The sequence below is a fragment of the Trichinella spiralis genome, assembly GCF_000181795.1.
Source record: "Trichinella spiralis strain ISS 195 chromosome Unknown Scfld1, whole genome shotgun sequence".
Classification (NCBI taxonomy): Eukaryota; Metazoa; Nematoda; class Enoplea; order Trichinellida; family Trichinellidae; genus Trichinella; species Trichinella spiralis.
In genome coordinates this window covers 1407616-1428793 of record NW_003526940.1, presented here as the reverse complement: position 1 = coordinate 1428793, position 21178 = coordinate 1407616, and the positions used below count along the sequence as shown (strand labels likewise).

At 29.7% G+C, this 21178-nt stretch overlaps 4 protein-coding genes across 4 annotated transcripts; 1 reads left to right on the top strand and 3 right to left on the bottom strand.

Moving 5' to 3' along the window:
- On the bottom strand, window positions 1-2263 carry Tsp_07457 (deoxyribonuclease II family protein). The gene is made up of 6 exons (XM_003381728.1): window positions 2160-2263; window positions 1527-1753; window positions 1282-1446; window positions 727-930; window positions 162-388; window positions 1-105 (listed from the first exon to the last, which is right to left on the bottom strand). The coding sequence occupies exons 1-6, from the start codon at window positions 2261-2263 to the stop codon at window positions 1-3; spliced, it is 1032 nt and encodes a 343-aa protein (XP_003381776.1).
- Window positions 2264-3771: 1508 nt separating this feature from the next.
- On the bottom strand, window positions 3772-8504 carry Tsp_07458 (deoxyribonuclease II family protein). Its single transcript, XM_003381727.1, has 11 exons — window positions 8440-8504; window positions 7446-7669; window positions 7405-7416; window positions 7201-7365; window positions 6648-6854; window positions 6076-6224; window positions 5938-6021; window positions 4927-4981; window positions 4355-4455; window positions 4179-4224; window positions 3772-4121 (listed from the first exon to the last, which is right to left on the bottom strand). Exons 1-11 carry the CDS (start codon window positions 8502-8504, stop codon window positions 3772-3774), a joined length of 1458 nt encoding a protein of 485 aa, XP_003381775.1.
- A 1468-nt stretch (window positions 8505-9972) lies between these two features.
- Tsp_07459 (ribosomal RNA-processing protein 8) lies at window positions 9973-15991 on the bottom strand. Its single transcript, XM_003381726.1, has 12 exons — window positions 15742-15991; window positions 15194-15683; window positions 15005-15134; window positions 14784-14890; window positions 14636-14732; window positions 13212-13254; window positions 12724-12853; window positions 11543-11730; window positions 11262-11426; window positions 10706-10909; window positions 10134-10360; window positions 9973-10077 (listed from the first exon to the last, which is right to left on the bottom strand). The coding sequence occupies exons 1-12, from the start codon at window positions 15989-15991 to the stop codon at window positions 9973-9975; spliced, it is 2136 nt and encodes a 711-aa protein (XP_003381774.1).
- A 1675-nt stretch (window positions 15992-17666) lies between these two features.
- Tsp_07460 (putative THO complex subunit 2) lies at window positions 17667-21177 on the top strand. Its single transcript, XM_003381725.1, has 11 exons — window positions 17667-17673; window positions 17729-17820; window positions 18247-18375; window positions 19078-19172; window positions 19228-19361; window positions 19420-19718; window positions 19771-19911; window positions 20013-20170; window positions 20380-20587; window positions 20643-20899; window positions 20988-21177. The coding sequence occupies exons 1-11, from the start codon at window positions 17667-17669 to the stop codon at window positions 21175-21177; spliced, it is 1710 nt and encodes a 569-aa protein (XP_003381773.1).
- The last annotated feature ends 1 nt before the right edge of the window (window position 21178 follows it).

The window sequence follows — 21178 nt, the reverse complement described above, 5'->3', positions numbered from 1 at the left end:
TTATTTTGGACAATCCTCAAGTTGAGCAGCGATTGCATCAAATCGAGTAAATATATTAATGTTGTCAATGCAAATTGCCATCGCTGGTTCTCTGGTTTGATTTTTCTAAATTATAGAAAAAATTGAAAAATTAAAATGATATCTAATGCATATGAACTTACAAAATATGGCTTGTCAATATGACAAAATATATTTCCAGGATCTGAAACTGCCCAGTTTGTAATATCTGCTTCGAGATTGGTGTTATGATCAACAACAACAGCTGGACTTTTGATTAAACGAATGTGCCTTTGCAAACCTCTGCAATCCCCTTTCAGAATATTGTCTCTTCTTGACCATACCTTGATCGTTTTTTTCAAAACTTTTACAATCACTTTTTTGTAAATTTCTAAAAATTCACCATAATTAATCATAATTTCCTACATAAACTAAATTTCATATGATTACATTCCAAATTAATGAAGTATCGTTCGTTCTGCTTAAAATATTTTAAAGGTGAATTATAGAATTTGGAACTTAATTAGTAAAGCTTATTTTGGATTTTGCAAAAATTACAGCATTTACAGCTGTTCATTTTACACATGATGAGCAAAGCTGAAAATTTCATTTAGTATTCATTGTTGAACTAATAAAATTAATAGTGTATTATCCTTTTTCACAATAATTATACTTTAAAAAATGTTGATTTGCTCCAAAAATAGCAACTGAAATACAGTTCATTCTCACCATATTTAGATGACTTTGATTTACTGTAAATGTGAACTGTAACTGGATTAGCATCTTGAGTGCGGATTGTTTGTCTTGATGTGAATGGCGGAAGAGTAGAAATTTTTCCTTCTGCCAATTTATTGAAGTATGGCATTGCTGCAGTTTCTGTCTTAGGAATATCGTTATAATGTATAAGTGGTTGAACAAGTAGTAATGATGCAGCTAAAGAAAATTATGAATCATACCACTATTAATGGACGAGATCTAGAATTTCGAAATTGAAAAGTGGTGGTTATTTTCATACAGCTCTACCATGAAAATTTTGTAAAAATAAAATTAATATCTTTAGCAATAAAAATATTTTCACAGATTTGTAAAAATGATTATGTTATTTGAAGTTAGATGAGTTCATGATGCTCATTTCCCAAATCTGATTATTATTATTATTGTCAGAAATGGTATTCCTATATTAAATATTTATTTTATAGATATTTAATTTTGTTCTTTAATAGTAAGTTTGAAAATGGAAAGTTTCTCAAATCAATATATTTGCTGAGTAATGAAAATACAAACCGATTGCATTTATTTGCGATTCTGAGATTGTTAAGCAAATTAGTAAATGCCCTCTGGCGTTCTCAGCTACTGGCCAACTGTAGCCTGTTTTTGCGGCTGGAAATCCAGGTACGGTATGTACAATCCACGCTGCAGAATCTGTGGTTGTAGACAGTATTATTACGCCTGCAATATGAATGCAACATTAAAAGAATCTTGATGTGCTGTAAAAGATTTCTAAAATTATTAAAATTATGTTGAATAACCTTTGCTGTTTGATTTGGTTTTTACATTGGCAACACCTGGTGGCGCATTATTGTAAGCAAGAAATTTTACATCCTGATTGTCTCCCACCACATGCTGTAGTGCCGTTGCAAACGAATGCCCTCGATCGTTAGCAATTAAAACTGCTCCGTCCTGCCAGTTTCCAGCAGCAGCAGTTGCTTCGATAATTTTGCCTGTGGCTTGCCCTGGTGCTTTATAAACTACGGTCCTACATTTATAATGAATACGCTGTCATTTATTTTTCAGAACTTTTTTTGAAATTTAAGAACATACATAGCAAAATAAAAATATGTGTTATTTCCTAAGCTTTAAAAAGTGTGCGATAATGAACTTTTAAATTTAATAAAAAGAGTGTGCTGATAGGGAAACTAATTATTGAAATGTTCATGAATAATTAACAAGTTATTTTTAAATAAATGCAAATAAATTTATAAAAAGATGCATATATGTGTGTTTCCGTGCGTGTGTGAGTGTAATAGTAGTAATAAGTACAATTCCTGTTTTCAAAATAGAAATGGCAGAAGAATAAACAAATCCTGTGCCTTTATTTTATGAAATTTTTAAAAGCGTATGCAAAATATTCTGTTGTTTTTAGGAATTCTTTGAAATCTTACCAGTCTGCTACACCGTTACCAGCTCTATTCTGACATTTTGTCGTTTGAGAATATGATAAATTAATGAAAAGAAATAGTGCAAGCACATTAAAAAATGCAAACATCATTTATTCCGTCACTGTTTAAACTGACAGCATCATTCTAATCATGCTAATTAGCTTCTCAAATGTTTACTCTATAGAATAATATTTACAGGAAACTGATCAACTGAACAAATTTTTGAAGATTTTTCCTTTCTTAAAATTCTGTGGTAAAAATAAGCGATTTAATTATTTAATTTTTAAAACTGTTTGATAATAAAAGTGATAATAAAATACTGATTTGATAGTTAAATTAAGTTGAATAATGATAATTCAATACGCATTATTGCTAATTCAATGTACTTGCGTTATATACAATGTAATTCTTATTTATTTTGAATTCAATTTTTATTGCAAGAATCTTGATTTTTTACAGATTACTTATAAAATCTATATAAGAATCCGTAGGGTAGTATTTGTATAAGTAAGTTCCGGGAAAAATTATTTTATATGTAAGCGCAAAAGGTCTTGCTATGTTCTCCTCTGAGACTGTAATTTACTTATTTCACTTTCATTTATGTTATTTTTAAAAATTGAATAACTGATATGTTACTAAAAAGATGTTATTTTAATATTGCCTTCATGTCAGCGCATGAATTCAGCTTTGACAGTTTATTAATTTCAAATGCTTTTGTCCATTATCAAAAAATATAAAAATTTGAAAATTATTTCTGTAAATTTCTAAAATTTTAATTTTTGACTTAAAACTGAAAATTTTGAATGTTTTAAATTATAAAATATTCGAAATGAAAATGATGCAAATTGCAATATTTGCATAGAACTGTTGTGTCTATAATATAAACGTTCCTTAATTCTAAAGAAACAGAATTAGTTGATATATTGAAAAATTAAAATAATTCCATTGTGGAAATGCAAGGTTACTGAATGAGAACTGCAAATATATTTCTTTTTTTTTATTAAATTATAGTTTTAACCTGAAAAATTAAATGCAAATACGCCAAGCAGCCACGGTCAGTGCAGTGATGAACAAAGACCGGTACCACTTTTTACTTCTTATGGTCAGGTGATAGCTATTGCAAGTCGATAAAGAAAGTGTACCTTTTGTCACTGCGGCAGTCGAAAGCATTTCGCTTTTCTTACAGTACTTTGTCTAGCAACATTATTTTGGCAGCACCACTGATGCGATATGGTCAAATCGTTGCGGTGACTCTTATGCTCAATTTGGCTAACTTGACCACAAGATAACTTTTGAAGAAGTTGTCAAAGAATAATATATGTTTGGTATTTCATGAGCTTTTTGAATAGCATCAACCATGGTAGTGGCAACTCTTGTGCGTATTCGAAGCTTGACATTCTTTTTCTGGATGAAAAATCATATGATGAGGGCAACCATCGCTCCCACATAGCATCCAGAGTTTGTGTCCAAAGCGAAACGGTTTGTCATTCAATTTTGGCCCATGGTGAACAACGTATGGTACTATCAATTCATCGATGCTAAGCTGCTCATGAAATATGCCATTCGTTCAGTTGAAGTCGCTCAATCACAAAGGTCATATCCAGATCTTCTGACTTTATCCACTTGGACAAAGCTCTGCTTTTTTTTGGGCCAATTTGATATCTACAAACTCATCCATGTCAAGTTCTCCTTCGACTTCCAACTGAACTGCTGGGTCAAATGTATCCTTCAGGTCGTCAGGTTGGTACTCAATGTCGCTATCATCACTGCCTGAATCCCCATTCGCTAGAGGTGGCACAACGGGATTTATTACCTGACTTGAAATGGCGATAGCGTCTTTCGCTTCCTCTAATGTTTTTACTCGTTTACATCTTCTTCCTTCTAATGAATCCTTGTCCGCCACTGATGAAGGTGTTGAAGCATCATGGCTGGTGGACAGTTCTGTTTCACCCCCGCCGTGTTTTTCTCCTTACTCCTCTGTAACCGTTTCATTGCAAGTATAGATCATCAATCGGGAGAAACCGTGATACAGCTTTAAAGCTGCCCTCTTACTCAAACAACAGTCCGTCTTGCACCAATGTATAAGTATTTTCAAATAATTCGTGGACATTCTGTGACACATGGGGGGGGTGATTTGTTTTAGAGAATAAAGAAAAACAAATGCTAATTTCTGTCAAGTGTTCTATCATCTCATAAACTGTTGCTTGTACGTGAAATCTAGCTGACGCTAATTGTTGACAGTTTGCAAGCTCCATTGCTAAATGTTGATGATTTGCAAATTCTGTTGTTAAATAGCGAACTAAATAAATAATAAATACATTTGAAAACAACTAGTAATTCAACTTGAGTAGATGTTTAAAATTATAAAAAGAAGGATAAGAATCCAATTGTTTTATTGATAATTTTATGAAATTATTAAAAGCAAACGGTTTTCAGCCAAGATATCGAAAATCCATTGATATACCGGATACTCAGATTTATTCTCGACCAAATCTCAAAAAAATTGGTTGATGGTGAATCAAGATTTATGCCACCTTTAACAGTGTCACAAGAAATTTCAGCTGAAGACGCTCAAGGTTTGAAAGTGACTATTTACAGTAAAGGTGAAAAATTTAGATATGGTAATCAGGTATATTATTTTGCTGGAATCATTCAGCTAATTCATTTACTTTTTCTGCTTTATTTAATGTCTAGCAAAAGACTTTTTATAGAAAAGTCAAGCGAAAGAAAAAGCAATGACAGTGTGCATTGATGATGCAACTATTTTTACCCGCTTCACTGAAATAGTGATAAATGTGGAGAGTTGCCACTGAAATGTCTTTAAACTCTAGAATTCATTGAAATTTATTTTTGATTTTATGAATTTATTCGCTAAAACTTGTAATGAGTTACTTTCTGCTATTTTGAGAATTTCTGATTTTGAAATTAATTTCAAATTTTATAAAAATATTTTAAATAAAAATTGTGTTGCATAACTCTAATAAAATTAATATAACACTAGTGCTCTTTTATTATTATTCTGAGAATAAGCAGTTACAATAAATTTATGTTCACTGCAAGTTTAGTACTGCATATTTTATAAATTCTTTTAGTATCTTCATCATCATGAAAAATAATGTTGAGAAAACAATTTAATTAACGCTCTGCTATATTTTCAATTATTTAGTACATTAAGCACATCTCCCTTCAAATGAAAAAGAATTATAGCTCTCGCTGCTCAGATTACGCCTTAAATATTTGTCTTAGACGTAGCGAGATTTCGGTCCCTCATAACTAGACAATATGTTTTTTTTGAAAATGTAAACGGAAAGAATATGCTAAAACATCAAAATTCAGATGCAATTTTAATAGTATATACATAGATAAAAAATATGTCACTTTGTTAGGTAGCTTACAAATTTTTTAGAATATTTATTCGATTATTACAAAACAATCAACTTCGTCAAATTTAACATAAATTTAAAATCTACTTTTTTAAAATCTACTGCGCATAGATGTCGTCACAAACAAATCTGAAATATTTATGCAAAAGACAGCTCAAAATACTTAAGCAATGTGAGAATATACATCCGAAGTAAAACCGACATTTTCATTCGTTAATGCCAAAAAAATTGATCTACAAAAATGCAATAAATCAGAACAAAGCAAAACAAATGCAAAATTTATTTTCCTCTAAAATGAAAATGATCAGTAGCTAAAACACCAAAACCATCAAACCTTACACGATTAAACAAAAGATAAAAGAATATGTTATGAGATTTCATTGTGGACAATCTTCAACTTGCGCAGCAATTTCATTAAATCTAGCAAAAATTTCATTATTTTCAATACAAATTGCCATTGCTGGTTCTCTGGTTTGATTTTTCTAAATTATTCAAAAAGTGAAAAGTGAAATATAGCCAAATGCAAATAAACTAACAAAATATGGTTTGTCAATATGACAAAATATATTTCCAGGATCAGAAATAGCCCAGTTTGTAATATCTGCTTCAAGATTGGTGTTATGACCGTTAATGGCAGCTGGACTTTTAATTAAACGAATGTGCCTTTGCGAACCTCTGCAATCCCCTTTCAGAATATTGTCTCTTCTTGACCATACCTTGATCGTTTTTTTCAAAACTTTTGCAATCACTTTTTTGTAAATTTCTAAGCATTCACTTTAATTAATCGTGATTATTTTCAGAAAGTATACTTCATGTAATTATTTTTCTAAGCAATGCAGTTTGTATTCTGTTCAGAACAAATTACATTTTAGCATTTAAAATTTCAATTTGTGTAGCTTATTTTAAACTTCAGGGAAGGTATTAAATATCATATCACTGTTTATCTGCATTTATACAAAAAAAGTGACAGCTAAAAATTTTATTATCTTTTCATTGTTGTACCACTCACTTGTACATTCTAATTTACTCTTTCACTTTATAACATATAAAATGCATACATAAAATTTAATATGTGTCAAAACCTTCAACATTTATTATTTATGCTCACCGTATTTTGAAGACTCTGATTTGCTATAAATATGAACTGCTACAGGACCTCCTGCATTTTCTGTACGAATGGATCGCCTTGATGTAAATGGCGGCAGAGTAGGAATTTTTCCTCCTGCCAGCTTATTGAAGTATGGCATTCCTGCAGTCTCTGTTTCAGGGATATCATTGTAATGTACCATAGGTTGAACGAGTAGCAATGATGCAGCTAAAAAATAATACTGAACAAACAGAAAATTTTAGGCAACTCCATTATTAAACGACAGAGACATTATACTGGGGAAAACAAAAGTTTGCCTTATAGAGCTTCACTATTGAAAGTTTTCTTAAAATTTAATTTACTTTCATATAGTAGTTAATGTACTATTATCCAAAAGATATTACTTCAGCAATAATTTACATGAATTATTGTATACAGTTTCTACACTTTATCTTATTTGCAGGAAGCAATTACATTCTTTTATAGAATCATTAATTTTGTCACATCTTTAAATCTTGTGAAATCTGGAACTACCTGAAATCAAATATAATCACTTAGTTATCGAAATACAAACCGATGGCATTTATTTGAGATTTAGATATAGTTAGACAAATCAGTAAATGTCCTCTGGCGTTCTCAGCTACGGGCCAACTGTAAGGGGTTTTTGCTGTTGGAAATCCTGGTACGGTATGTACAATCCACGCTGCGGAATTGGCAGCAGTAGACAGTATCATTACACCTGCAATATGAATACATTAATAAACGGATCTTGATATACTGTAAAAGATTTCTAAAATTATTTAAATAATATTGAATAACCTTTGCTGTTTGATTTGGTTTTTACACTGGGAACACCAGGTGGCGCATTGTTGTAAGCAAGAAATTTTATATTATTATTGTCTGCTACGACATGTTCTAATGCTTTTGCAAATGAATGCTGGTTAACGTTGCTTAATGGTTGTGCTCCGTCATCCCATGCTCCTGCTGCAGTTGCAAAAATAATTTTGCCGGTATTTTGACCAGGTGCTTTGTATACTATAGCCCTAAATTTTTACTCGTCACTTCATAATTCATTTTTTTAATATCTATCAATGATTTTCATTATTGTGAAACTTATATATCCAGAAAAATAGTGTTTTATTACATAATTTTGTAAGTACAAAATACTGATAAATAATTTGAAGTAGAAGCACTTATATACAGTCACTAACAATAAGAAAATTGCATTTCTTAAATGAATAAAATCATAGAAATGATTATGCATGGTAATGAGATATGTAGTATTATTATTTTTCATTTTTAAGTAGCATATGTACGTTTTTGTTCTATAACATATTATAAACAATTGCATAAAATATTCTTCTTCTGCCAGAAATTTTTTCAAAACTTACCAATCTGCTGCAGCATTACCTTGTTTATTCTGACATGTTGAAGTTTGAGAATGTGATAATCTTACGACAAAAAACAGTGCAAACAGCTCGGAAAATTTTAACATCTTTTCTTCGTAGTTGAACAAATTTATACTAGAATTTATATCACGCCCCTTAGGATAGTAAATGTTTATCACATTGAACAAACTGAATAATATTTGCAGAAAATTCACCAATGTTGTTAATTTAAATTTTGCTCAATGTAGAAATAAAAGTAAGCAGTTTAATCACCATTTTATTTGAATTATATTTAATTTTATTTTAAGCAACGTTATTCTTATTTATGTAGTTTCACTTCTTATTATTCATAATTTATATTACATATACATATACATACATACGTACATATATATATATATCACTTATACCAGTGGTTCTAAAACTTTTTTGAGCTGCGACCCACTTTCGAAAACGGTAATTTTTCGCCACCCACCTGCTTGCATTGCATATTTTAAAAGGCAAGAGGGGTGAAATATAAAAATACTAGTTTCATACCTTAAATTTTTTAATGAATACGCCTAATTATAATGTATAAATTCATTTGTCAAATGCATAAGGAGCTGTATGCAAACAGTGGTCATGTTTTCTGTTTTGACTGCTGACTTCTTCGACATCCACACTAAAACATGTTAGTGTTAGTCGCAAGATGTTGGATAATTTTAGCTTATTTCTAAATTTGCTTTTAATTCCATTCATTGCTGAAAATCCAATTTCACATAAGCAGAAAATTGTAAAATGAAGCAGCACTTTTAATGCGGCTGTGGAAAGAGCTGGATATGTGTTTTAAACTGATAGGCAAAACTGTGTTAATGTTTTACGATCAAAACTGACTTTAAACAAAGAATCTTTGGACAAATCGATTAATTCTCCATCTACATTTGTGGATATACCGGTACGGTAAAATCTGCGTGCTGTGAGAAGCCGGAGAGAAATAGTGATTTTCAGGTCATCAGTAACAAAATGACAGTTTAGTTGTTCACTCAACAATTATTGATGAGTAAAATTCTCCTAACAAAAATAAATACTACTCACGTACTTAATATTTTACACGACTTGCCCAAAAACTGATCGTGACTCACACTTTGAGAGCCACTGACTTGTACAATTGCCCATTGATAAATGGAATACTTTATATGCAAATGCAAAACGTTTTTCTGCCTCGCGCTTCTAACATACTAATTTACTCATTTCGCTTTAGCTGATGACATTTGTAAGAAATTAATTAACTAAAAGAAATATCTGCTTATCATAGCTTTCCTACTTTTACAAAAAATTTACATAAAATGTTCCCATTATAAATTAAAGAGAGATGTTTTTCACAAAACAAAATTTTAGTGTGTTGTTTTTCAATCAAATTCAACAAAAATAATTAGCTGCAGCTCGCACAACGTATAATTAATATTCTGAACAAACAATGAGAAACAACGATATCACCAATACAACTATGAATAATAACAACAATAAATAAATGCTTGAATCAATAAAACTATAATTGCAAAAGTATTTGTGAAAACATCCAAATTCCAAAAACAATAATGAATTTTATGGATAAAAAGCATGCAAATATTTATTTAGTATGGTATTTATGCTTCATTTAAATAACAATTAAGTCCCACAGGTTTGACGGAAGGTCAGCAAAATTAAATTTCTTAAAATTTACTAAACATTTATTTTATAATCAGGCGGTAAACTCAAATCTGAGAAACAGCTGCTATAGAAAAAAGGGAAGAATCATGCTCATTGCATGTACAATTTACTTTTTGAAAAAGGAAAGCAAGAAAGAAAGAACATGAAAGGAAAATTAATTTTTTTCACAAAAAATAAAAAATAATTATTTCGACAATCAAGCGCGCAAACATCAAGAGCGTCAACATTTTTTATCCTAAACAAAAAATTACAAGGTATGCAACAGGATTTTATTTTGGACAATCTTCGAGTTGAGCAGCGATTGCATCAAATCGAGCAAATATATTAATATTGTCAATGCAAACTGCCATCGCTGGTTCTCTGGTTTGATTTTTCTAAATTATAGAAAAAATTGAAAAATTGAAATGATATCTAATGCATATAAACTTACAAAATATGGCTTGTCAATATGACAAAATATATTTCCAGGATCTGAAACTGCCCAGTTTGTAATATCTGCTTCGAGATTGGTGTTATGATCAACAACAACAGCTGGACTTTTGATTAAACGAATATGCCTTTGCAAACCTCTGCAATCCCCTTTCAGTATGCTGTCTCTTCTTGACCACACCTTGATCGTTTTTTTCAGAACTTTTACAATCACTTTTTTGTAAATTTCTAAAAATTCACGATAATTAATCATAATTAACTACATAAACGAAATTTTATATGATTATATTCCAAGTTAATGAAGCTCCTATTTTGTTTAAGATATTTCGAATGTAAATTATAGCATTTAAAAATTTTGGAAATGTTAGTAAAGCTTATTTTGAGCATTGCAAAAATTACAGCATTTAACGCTATTCATTTTACACATGATGAACAAAACTGAAAATTTTATTGACTATTCATTGTTGAACTAATAAAATTGATAGTAGATTATTCTTTTTCACCATAAATATATTTTAAAAACTTTTGATTACAATTTTCTATAAGAATAATTGAAACACAGTTCATTCTCACCATATTTAGATGACTCTGATTTACTGTAAATGTGAACTGTCACAGGATTAGGATCTTGAGTGCGGATTGTTTGTCTTGATGTGAATGGGGGAAGAGTAGAAATTTTTCCATCTGCCAATTTATTGAAGTACGGCATTCCTGCAGTTTCTGTCTGAGGAATATCGTTATAATATATAACTGGTTGAACAAGTAGTAATGATGCAGCTAAAGAAATAAGAGTCAACAGAAAGAAAATTACTAATCATAGCAGTATTAATGGACGAGAACTACAGTTTCAAAAATGAAAAATGGCAATTAGTTTTATATAGCTCTACCATGAGATTTTGTGAAAATAAAATTATTATCTATAGCAATAAAAATATTTTCACAGATTTGTAAAAATGATTATGTTATTTGAAATTAGATGAGTTCATGATGCTCATTTCCCAAATCAGATTATTTTTATTAACAGAAATGATATTCCTATATTAAATGTTTAATCTTCTTCTTTAATGCTAAGTTTGAAAACGGAAAGTTTTTCATATCAATGTATTTTCTGAGTAATGAAAATACAAACCGATAGCATTTATTTGCGATTCTGAGATTGTTAGACAAATTAATAAATGTCCTCTGGCGTTCTCGGCTACTGGCCAACTGTAGCCTGTTTTTGCGGCTGGAAATCCAGGTACGGTATGTACAATCCACGCTGCAGAATCTGCATTGGTGGCCAGTATTATTACACCTGAAATATGAATGCAACATTTAAAGAATCTTCATATGCTGTAAAAGATTTCTTAAATTATTAAAATTATATTAAATAACCTTTGCTGTTCGATTTGGTTTTTATACTCAAAACACCTGGTGGCGCATTGTTGTACGCAAGAAATTTTACATTAGGATTATCTCTCGCAACATTCTGTAGTGCCGTTGCAAATGAATGCCCGTTATCTCTGCTTAATGCTTGTGCTCCGTTATCCCAGGCTGCTGCAGCAGTTGCTTCGATAATTTTGCCGTTAGCTTCCCCAGGTGCTTTGTATACTATGGCCCTAAATTCATTATACTTTGAATTTATTTATCAGAAGTTTTTTTGAATAATTTTCATTATTTATGATCTTCTTTATCAAGAATAAATTATGTTTTATTATATAGTGTTCTTTAATGCGCAATAGTAAAAGGTAAAAGTAAAAGGTTCTTTGGGGACCTTACATAGTGTTGAATTCATCGATGTTCGTTGCAAATTTAAATTAAATGAATGTAAATAAATATAGATATAAATTTAAATAAATATCTATAAATAAATATATATATATACATAATGTGCGACATTATTATTTTCTGTTAGTGAATGACGGAACAATATACAAAAAATTTGCTTTCATATTATAAGATATTCAGATACATATATATAAGACACTTTGACGCTTTCAAGGCCTCTTTGAAACCTTACCAGTCTGCTGTAGCACCGCCAACTTTATTCTGACATTTTGTAGTTTGAGAATACGTTAAATTAATGAAAAGAAGTAGCACATTAAAAAATGCAAGCATCATTTATTGCGTCGCTGATTAAACTGCGAACATAATTCTAAGTATGCTATTTGGCTTCACAAATATTTATTCCATGGATCACTGTTTATAGAAAATTCATTAATTGAACAAATTTTTGAAATTTAATGTTTTATTAAAATTTTGTGCTAACAATAGGCAGTTTATTTATTTAATTTTTGAAATTATTTAATAATAACAATAAAAATAAAATAATAATTATATAATTTTGTTGAATTGAATAATGATAATTTAATATGTATTACTTAAGATACTTTTATTATATATAATGTAATTCTTATTCATTTCGCTTTTATTTTTATTACAGGAATTTTTTTTGTGTTATTTATGACATTTTATGAGTATGCATAGAAAGAGTTATTTTAAGTTCAAAAGTTATTGGTAGGTATATTTATTCAAAAATTAAATAATTGCATTGTAAAATTGCAAGGTTGTTGAATGAAAACTGCAGATATATTCATTTTTTATTGAATTACCGTTCTGATAGAAAAATTTTGATGTGTAAACATTTTATTCCTTGCTGTGTGGAAATCAAAATGAAACCGCCGTTGGTACAAATAAATCGTAGCAAAGTGCTGTTGGTTGTGACATACAGTGCAGGTATTGCTGAAAATTTAGAATATCTGAGTGAGTGTTATTCAATTCAAATAAATAACTCTAAATAAATCGATCAAAATAATTAAACAAAAATGAGAATAAAAATAAGCAAAAATACATTTGTTGCGTTATCAAAAATTTGTGCTTATTTTGTGAGAAGTTTTTAACGTGAACGTCCTAAATTTTGATTTGCAATTTTAAATTTGGTAGTGCCATTATCAAAAATAAATCATAAACAGTAATTAAGCATAAAATTTGTAAAATATTAAATTACTTAATCCATTTGAAAAGTGATCATATTTGTCAATCATAGTATATATATGATCAGAGGAAGTAGTCTACTGACAATGAAATTAAAGCAACTTACCTTGCACAAGGATTTCAATTATAGGTTTGTTGAAAAAAAATTTCTATAAAATTCTGTAAATGTGTTGTTCACTGTTGTATATCATTAAATTCAAAAACCTGCGCTCATGAAAGAAGTTAAATAGAGAAAAGATTTAAAATATTATACTGCTCTTATTTACTTTTCTTTTATTGGGACCACTGCGTTTAACTCAGAAGCTGATGAGCTAAGTAATAATCGTTTAGCTTTTTTTATTGCATTGTAATATTTGTACATTTGCTCTACCAGTCACTTTTGAATGATAATTTCACATTATTCATATGTTATATCAATTGATTGCAAATTCATAAATTGAAAATGCTGTAAATGATGTTAGAAAAAGTATGTTTAATCTGTTTAATTAGTCAAATAATGCATTAAGAGCTCCAGCAAATTATGCTGAAATGAAAACTGAGTCGACGCTAATTTCAAGCTAACAATAATGAGCAAGAAATATGTGCAGCTGTATGAAACAAAATATTGGAAGAAGGAATATTTATTTGAAATGAAAATGGAAAATTTACTTGAGCGTATTATGTAAAACATTAGTTTTCATAAAGATAAATGAAAAAATATCATTTAAATAGTTGTTATTAGAAATAAGAGGTTAAAAATTTATTAATATACAAAGAAGTCATATATAAACAAACTCTTGAACATAATCTCTTGTCAAAAATATTATTAAACAACTAAATGAATTTATCATTTTTTGTTGTCTGCCACACACTGCTGTGATGAGGCTCACAAATATTTACTTATTAGATCAAATTATTATTCACATTTGGTATATATTTTTATTTGATCGACTGCGAAATATTTACTCTTTTATTTTAATTCGTATTAAGGTAAAGACGTGCTCCTAATGTTTATAGTTAATTCACTAAAAAGTTGAACTTCGTCGCAAAATCAGCAATGTATATATATGCACCTGAAAATAATATAAATTACGCATCATTGTACTACTATTATTGTTAACGCCTTATCCATATTTATTTAACTGGAATGCTGTTATGTATTATAAAATATACTGTATAAAATAAACTGAATTGAAAAATAATCCAGCGTTATATGTTCCGTACTTAATATGTTACTTCTAGCAGCAACTGTTTATTACATATTCATATAATTAGGAACAGAAATTAACATTGTTTCATTATCATTTATTAAGTACTGAATATATCTGACACTAATTTGCACAGCAGAATCGAATTGTATGCAATTGAGAATTACCAAAATTCAACGTCTTTTGTAAAGACATGGTTTCAAACAAAAACTTTGCAACCTTGTTTTCTGTGGTCCTCCTTTTTTCACAAATTTGAACCAGATAAAATAATTTTTTATCAAGTTCTAAAGAAAAGTACTGATAGTGAAACTCTGTTTTGTACCCATTTATGTAAAAAACATACTTGTTGTTTAAATTCAAAACCAAAATTTTCAACTGCCTTACGAAATTTTCGGAGCGACTGAAAACGACTAAGAATTTCAATGATGATCAAAATACCGCTAAAATTACGAAAATTATGAAATTCAAAATGCTTTATTCTGTCAAATTACTTGATTCGTAGAATTCTGTTTGATTCCAATATATAATCAGCAATGTTGCTTCCCATCAACGACAATGAAAAAATACAAACGTCCACATTTTCATCAGCAAGTGGAACCTAATCAAAATAATAATAAATTGAAGTAAAAATGGAAAATCATTTATATCAAATCAATCATATTTTAAAAATTTTGAGATTAACAAAACTGAATGAGGTAAGCAATGTTCTCACGTGGGACATGTCGCAAGCTATGACGTTTGGATTCAGTGCAACAAAATCAAAAGAATAAACTTTCTGTTTAATAAGAGATTGAAGCTTAGCATTTCCACATCCCATATCGGAAACTATCCAAGTTTTTGGTCTAAAATAATTCACGGTTCTTTGAAAATATTCAAATTAAGAAATAAAATGATAATATACTTTTTCTGAAACCAATTAACAAGCATGTCAAGTGGATTTACTGGCCATTTAGAAACTTGCAATTCATAGCCTTCGTGGTATTTGGCAAAACTATGCGGATCTTCAGAAAACAGCTTAGCTACCTCTTCACTACTGGAAGTATACAACATTTCGTTAATCCAACGAAAATAACTGCCTTGTAACTTTGAACACAAACGAGTTTTCAAATCTAATTTTCTTTGCTGTTTTCTTGCTTTAGAATTCACTGAAATCTGGATTTCACAACTGCCGCTTCTATTAGCATTGCTAAGTTGGCTCGAAGAATCAAAGCTATTGTTCTGCTTCACAATTGGTGATAGATAATCGTCTTCACTTTTCACACCATCATTAGTTAATTTATTATTATTATTTCGTTCAACTTTCAACGAAGTGGTTGATGTTTCACTTGATGGCATAGAAATTTCATCACAATTTTTTTGATTAATCGCATTCAAAAAATCCTGTTTCCCGTCTTAAATAAAGGTGTAAATATATTTAAATAAAAATACTACTATATCTGTTATATTTACCGTTTTTCTGCAAAACAACACTGTTCACATTCGTTTTATTTGGAATTTCTTCTGTACAATCAACAGTTTCAGCTTTCTGTTTACGCAAATTTCTTTTCGAATTATTTTTCTTACCACGAACAGGAAAAGGAATTCCTGGAGGCCTTTCTTTCAAAACACCTGTCTGTAGCAACAGCTTTGTACCTTTGTCCAAGCCTGCCAAATGCTTATATTTGTTTTTGGATTTTCCCATTGCTAAAGAATATATCATTCGTATATTGCTAAAAGTATTTTTCAATAGGGAGGAAATCAATTTTCTACCTTGTGTTTATACAACTACTGAAGCTGCAGTTTAAAATACGATAATTACCATTTTGAAATAAATTTTCAAAAATGAAAAATTCGAAGTTATTATTCAATGATGATTAAGAAAATTGATTGCAAAATACAAAGTTTCCAATATATGACATCACTTCATATTGAAATTATGCTGATATTGAAATTACAGTAAAAGAAATTTAAGTTCAGTAACTCCACTAGATATAAAAGAAATAAGAAAAGTCCAGTAAATATATAAAAAATAAATAATTTAATAAAATTATGCTTTTCATAATCTCAATATTTTTAAATGGTACAGATAGAGCTGCGTACAAGTAATTGCCAATGAACAGTTGTGGTGTAACTGTTTGACTTTTTTTGCATTGCTTCACTGTTGCCATTCTGCCATTTGGCATTTGTTTATCTGGCGGTCTATGGATTTTCCTTCTATGCTAAAGGACTGATTATCGTTTATTTAATCACTTGCACATTTTTTTAAGTTTTATGAATCTCGTTAAATGAAGAAAAATTTAAATATGCCACTATACAAAGAATAATAGGAAATGTTTAAAACATCAATTTCCTGTCTGTGAATGCATTTGAAATATGAATCATTTGACAACTTTATTAATGTGAACAGTAATTTAACTTAATGAAATGCACACTATTTTAAAGTTTTCAAGTCAATAATTTTCTCCTCATAGGAGAACCGATGAAACAAATGAACTTTTGAAATATTAAATTAAATACCGTAATATTACGGCTCTAGCTTATAAAATTATTTATTGAAAGCGACCTAAGTATCATAAATTTCACAGCCAATTTCAGGAAATGCTTGTCGGGATCAAAAGCTGATAAAAAAACTGGAATCACCCTTCTCAATATATAAAACAACGCAGGACAAAATATATAACAATAAAAAGTATGAAAATACACAGGACAAAACGAAAGCAAACAAAGTAGAGCATGTCCGACAAAAGACAAAAATATCATGGTTCTTTCTACAAAATATTACATTTGATCAGCAAGTGTAAATCACAATACTTAATTAAACAGTAACGCTATACACAATAAAAACAAATTTTATAATATCAACATTATAATTTTTCATGTTATTTATATATAGAGACTAACAAACGCCTAGTTTATTTTCTATTCTTATAGTGTACTGTAGTCAGTAAGAAATAAATTTCACAGAAAACTCACATAAACAAACGTTACACTAAAAATGATAAATGTAAAGCAGTTTTGAGGTTTATGAAGAGAAAATGAAAATCAACCTGTCAGAGACCTGAATTTAAATCGCAGTAGTTCAGTTGGAAATTTATTCGCACAAAGCATAAAATTTTATATACTGTAAATTTCATAGTATCTCTTGACAAATTTTATTTAATTTACATAACATACACTTATGAAATTAATTATAAAAAATATATTGACATTGCTTTAAAACTATTTGTTTAAATGTGAATAATAATTTTATTACTTTTGTATCACTTACATTACAGTATTCCTTGACAATTTGTGAAAATAGTTTCCAATAAAAATATTGTTGAGTTTTTTCAAATTTATATATTAGTTGGAGAGTGATTTGGCGTATATATATAAAGATATTTCTGAAAATACAAATGTCAAGTAACAAACATTTTTACAATTATACATTCCGCATTTTTATTCGTTTTGCTTTCAGTTAACAAACAAATTGGAGAACTTTATGTTATTTGTAAAAGTGTTATAAATGGTATAACATCAGTTGAAGATGGTTTTGAAAGTTTATCAAAGGTAATATGGTTGTTTTGATTATGTTATATCTGTATATAATTTGTTTTAAAGAGCAACTACAATAAAGTGTGCATTATTTTGTAGTACTGTGAATTCAGTTCTTATTGTTCATGATACTATTTTAAGATAAATGAGAAAACAAGTTTTTTGCATTTAACCTGAATGATTTAAGTTGTAAATTTATAATTTTTAAGTATTCTATGTTCATATTATTTGTTTCGATATAATATTTTGACTTGTTTTTACTGTTAGATTATTGTCTTTTATGTGAACTTTTAATTTTATGATTCATGAAAATTTAAAAAGAATTTTGAGCCAGTGTTATCAATAAAAATTTTTAATTTTTGGGCTGTTTTATTGTATATGTATATAAGTGAAGCAATATTTGTGGTTTACTTTATGCATTAAGAAATATTTACTTTTTAGGTAATTAATACTCATAGACAAAGAAGTTGCCTTATCGACACTCTAGCTGTACTGGATTATGAGCAGATGTCGAAGAAAAATCCAGAAATAAAGAAGCGCTTTTACGAATTGTGTGCAAAATGTTCAGGGGTAAACTTGCTATTAATTTTTTACAGACTTATATAAATTTATTACATTATTTTAATTATAACAAGTCGCACCATTCTTGTTATTGCTTTTTTATAATTTCGCATAGAATCCTAGTATTTGTAATTTTTAATATGTTTAGTATTTCCAATTGTCTATACTTTTTTTGGATTTTTTGCTTACACAATTTCTTATTTTAGTTTTAAGTAAATCAGTAACTTTGGTAAAATATAATTCCTTATGGTTTGAGAATTTCTGGAATTTTTACATAGTTCATAATTGCTCATTATGCACAGAATTGTTACAACTACGAACAGATTTTAAAAATTGTGAATCATAGAAACAGGAGAAATATTGTGTCTTATTTAATATTTATAAGCTAAAACTTGACTTTCATATATTACGCATTTCCTTTTTTTGTTACATTTAGAGATGTTTTTGATGTCTTGAATAAATTAACTGCAGAACCCGCCTCCATTCATAGCAATCAATTTTTAAATTTGGAAGAATGACTTATTATATTAATTAGCCTGTGTACTGGGAGAATAGACATAAATGGAAAACTCAGTTATAAGCTCATCATTCTAATATGTTGAAATAAATTTGTCACTTGTTTTAAGTTGTTAGTATTTGTTGTTACTTTTTCTAATCTTTGTAGAAATTACGTGAATTGGTAAAAATGTTTTGCATATATGTTATTTTCAGCATCTTGTTCCTGAAGAAATTTTAAAACGTAACGTGGAATCGCTTAATGATAAATCCTATGAATTGAGGATGGTTCGATTAAAAACAAAACTTTTGTAAGTAGTTGAGGAAATTGGCAATGTTATAATTATCAGCTGGGTTATCTTATAGTTTTAAGCAGAAAAAATGCAACATGCTGCATGAACAACCAGAAGGATTTGTAACATTATTTCAGTTAATTTATAACAGCTGTAACAAGGAGGAAAATGTCGAACGCACATTGGCTGATATTTACGGGATTATCGGTAATCAGATTGTATAGGGTCGAATAATTTTCTTAATCATGCTTTTATTTTTCTACAGGAAGGTATTGTTTGGATCCGAACCGTGTTTTGGTGGTTTTAATGACAAGCTTCCAATCGAAGCTGGATAAGCATCGTTATTTTGCTTCACTTTTTAAAGAATATATTTCCGCAAAGGATGCATTTTCTTGTCCAGTTGCTTATGAATTGAACTGTTTGCAAAACACTACTGACGATGCTGATTCGCATAATGCTGAACTGTCCGAAGAAGAACGTCTGGCAAAAGTGCAAAACTTCTTCAAAATGATAGCCTATCTCGTGCATTATGGTTTTCTTGATTTAAACATGCTGCTTACTAAGGTTTATATCGAATGTAAATTTGTTGAAATTTTATTTAAAAACATTCATACAGACTTCGCCAACGTCTGCCGAAATGATCCAAGAAGCAGAAACAGCGCTGAAAAAAGCTGAAGCGGATCAACGCAAGCTGTTAACTTTGTCACTTCGAGGTCCGAAAGAAACCGCTGAAGTAGAAGACACTTCAGAGGAAAAAGTATGAGTACTGCAAAATTTGTGTGATACAATATGTTAAAGTTATTTCAAGTTTAATTTATTCTTTTGTTTCCCAAATAGCCTTCTTATTTGTCAAATCAGAAGTTAGCGCTAGCAGTGTCATTTTTGGAAATCGGTGACTGGAACAATGCGAAGCAAGTTTTTGATCACATGCCGGAATACTACGCTGCATCGAGTTTAGAAGCAAACGAAGCATTTTGCAATTTGATCGATTATAAGATTGATCGCCTTTTTGTCAGGTAAATTTGTTTTTTTTTGATTGGCGAGTTTTCTTTTTGCATTCGTTTTAAATGTGGAACACAGTATGATTTTATGATTATCAAGTAAGAGAAGTAAAAATGACTGTAGAGTAATAGTATGTATGTTTTTCTTTAACTTTATATCACGAATGTATTTTAATTTTAACATGATTTAAATTTGAAAGCCGAGCAATTGATTATTTTTTCAGCCTTCATCCGATAGCATCTTTGGCAAGAGGTGCTGAAGTCAGGGAGCCTGTGGTGCAGTTTGTCGATGTGAAATGCTGTGAATCGTTAATCGACATGTGTACAGATGTTTTCCCAATAGTAAACTATTGTGGACCAAGCATTGCCCACAGTCCTCTAGTGTTGACGAAGCTTATTCGATTATGTTGTCGTCTTGTGAATGATGTAGCTGTTTGTTGTTTGCAGAAATGTTTGAATTTGTTAATTGTTTTATTTTTGTTTGTAGAAAAATGGCCAAGATGAACAGTTTTCCGAACATCTCGATACTTTATATCATTTGTGCAGTTCAGTGTTTTTGCCATCACTTTCGATGCTCAGATGGAATTGTAGTCTGTCCGAGGATCTGTGGCTTCTGTTGAGTCAGTTTCCTTACACTCTGCGTTATCGTTTCTACAGTGAATGGAAGACTGTTCACTTGAAGCAGCATCCTTTGTTGTTGGCTAGAAAAGGCGAAGTGGTCGGTCGGGCTCGTCATGTTATGAAGTAAATTAAATTAAATTTAATTTAAAAATGCATATGATAATTTGTGATTGTTTGTTATAAATAACTGTTCTCTTTTTCTCCTTTGCAGACGTTTGAGTAAAGATACGACCAAACAAACGGGACGTATGATTGGAAAATTGAGTCACAGCTATCCAGTTGTTGTTTTCGATTATTTGTTAAGTCAAATTCAGCAGTTTGAAAATTTGATCGGTCCAGTTGTTGAATCGTTGCGTTTTGTCACCAACCTGAGCTACGACGTGCTTGCCTGTATGCTTTGAC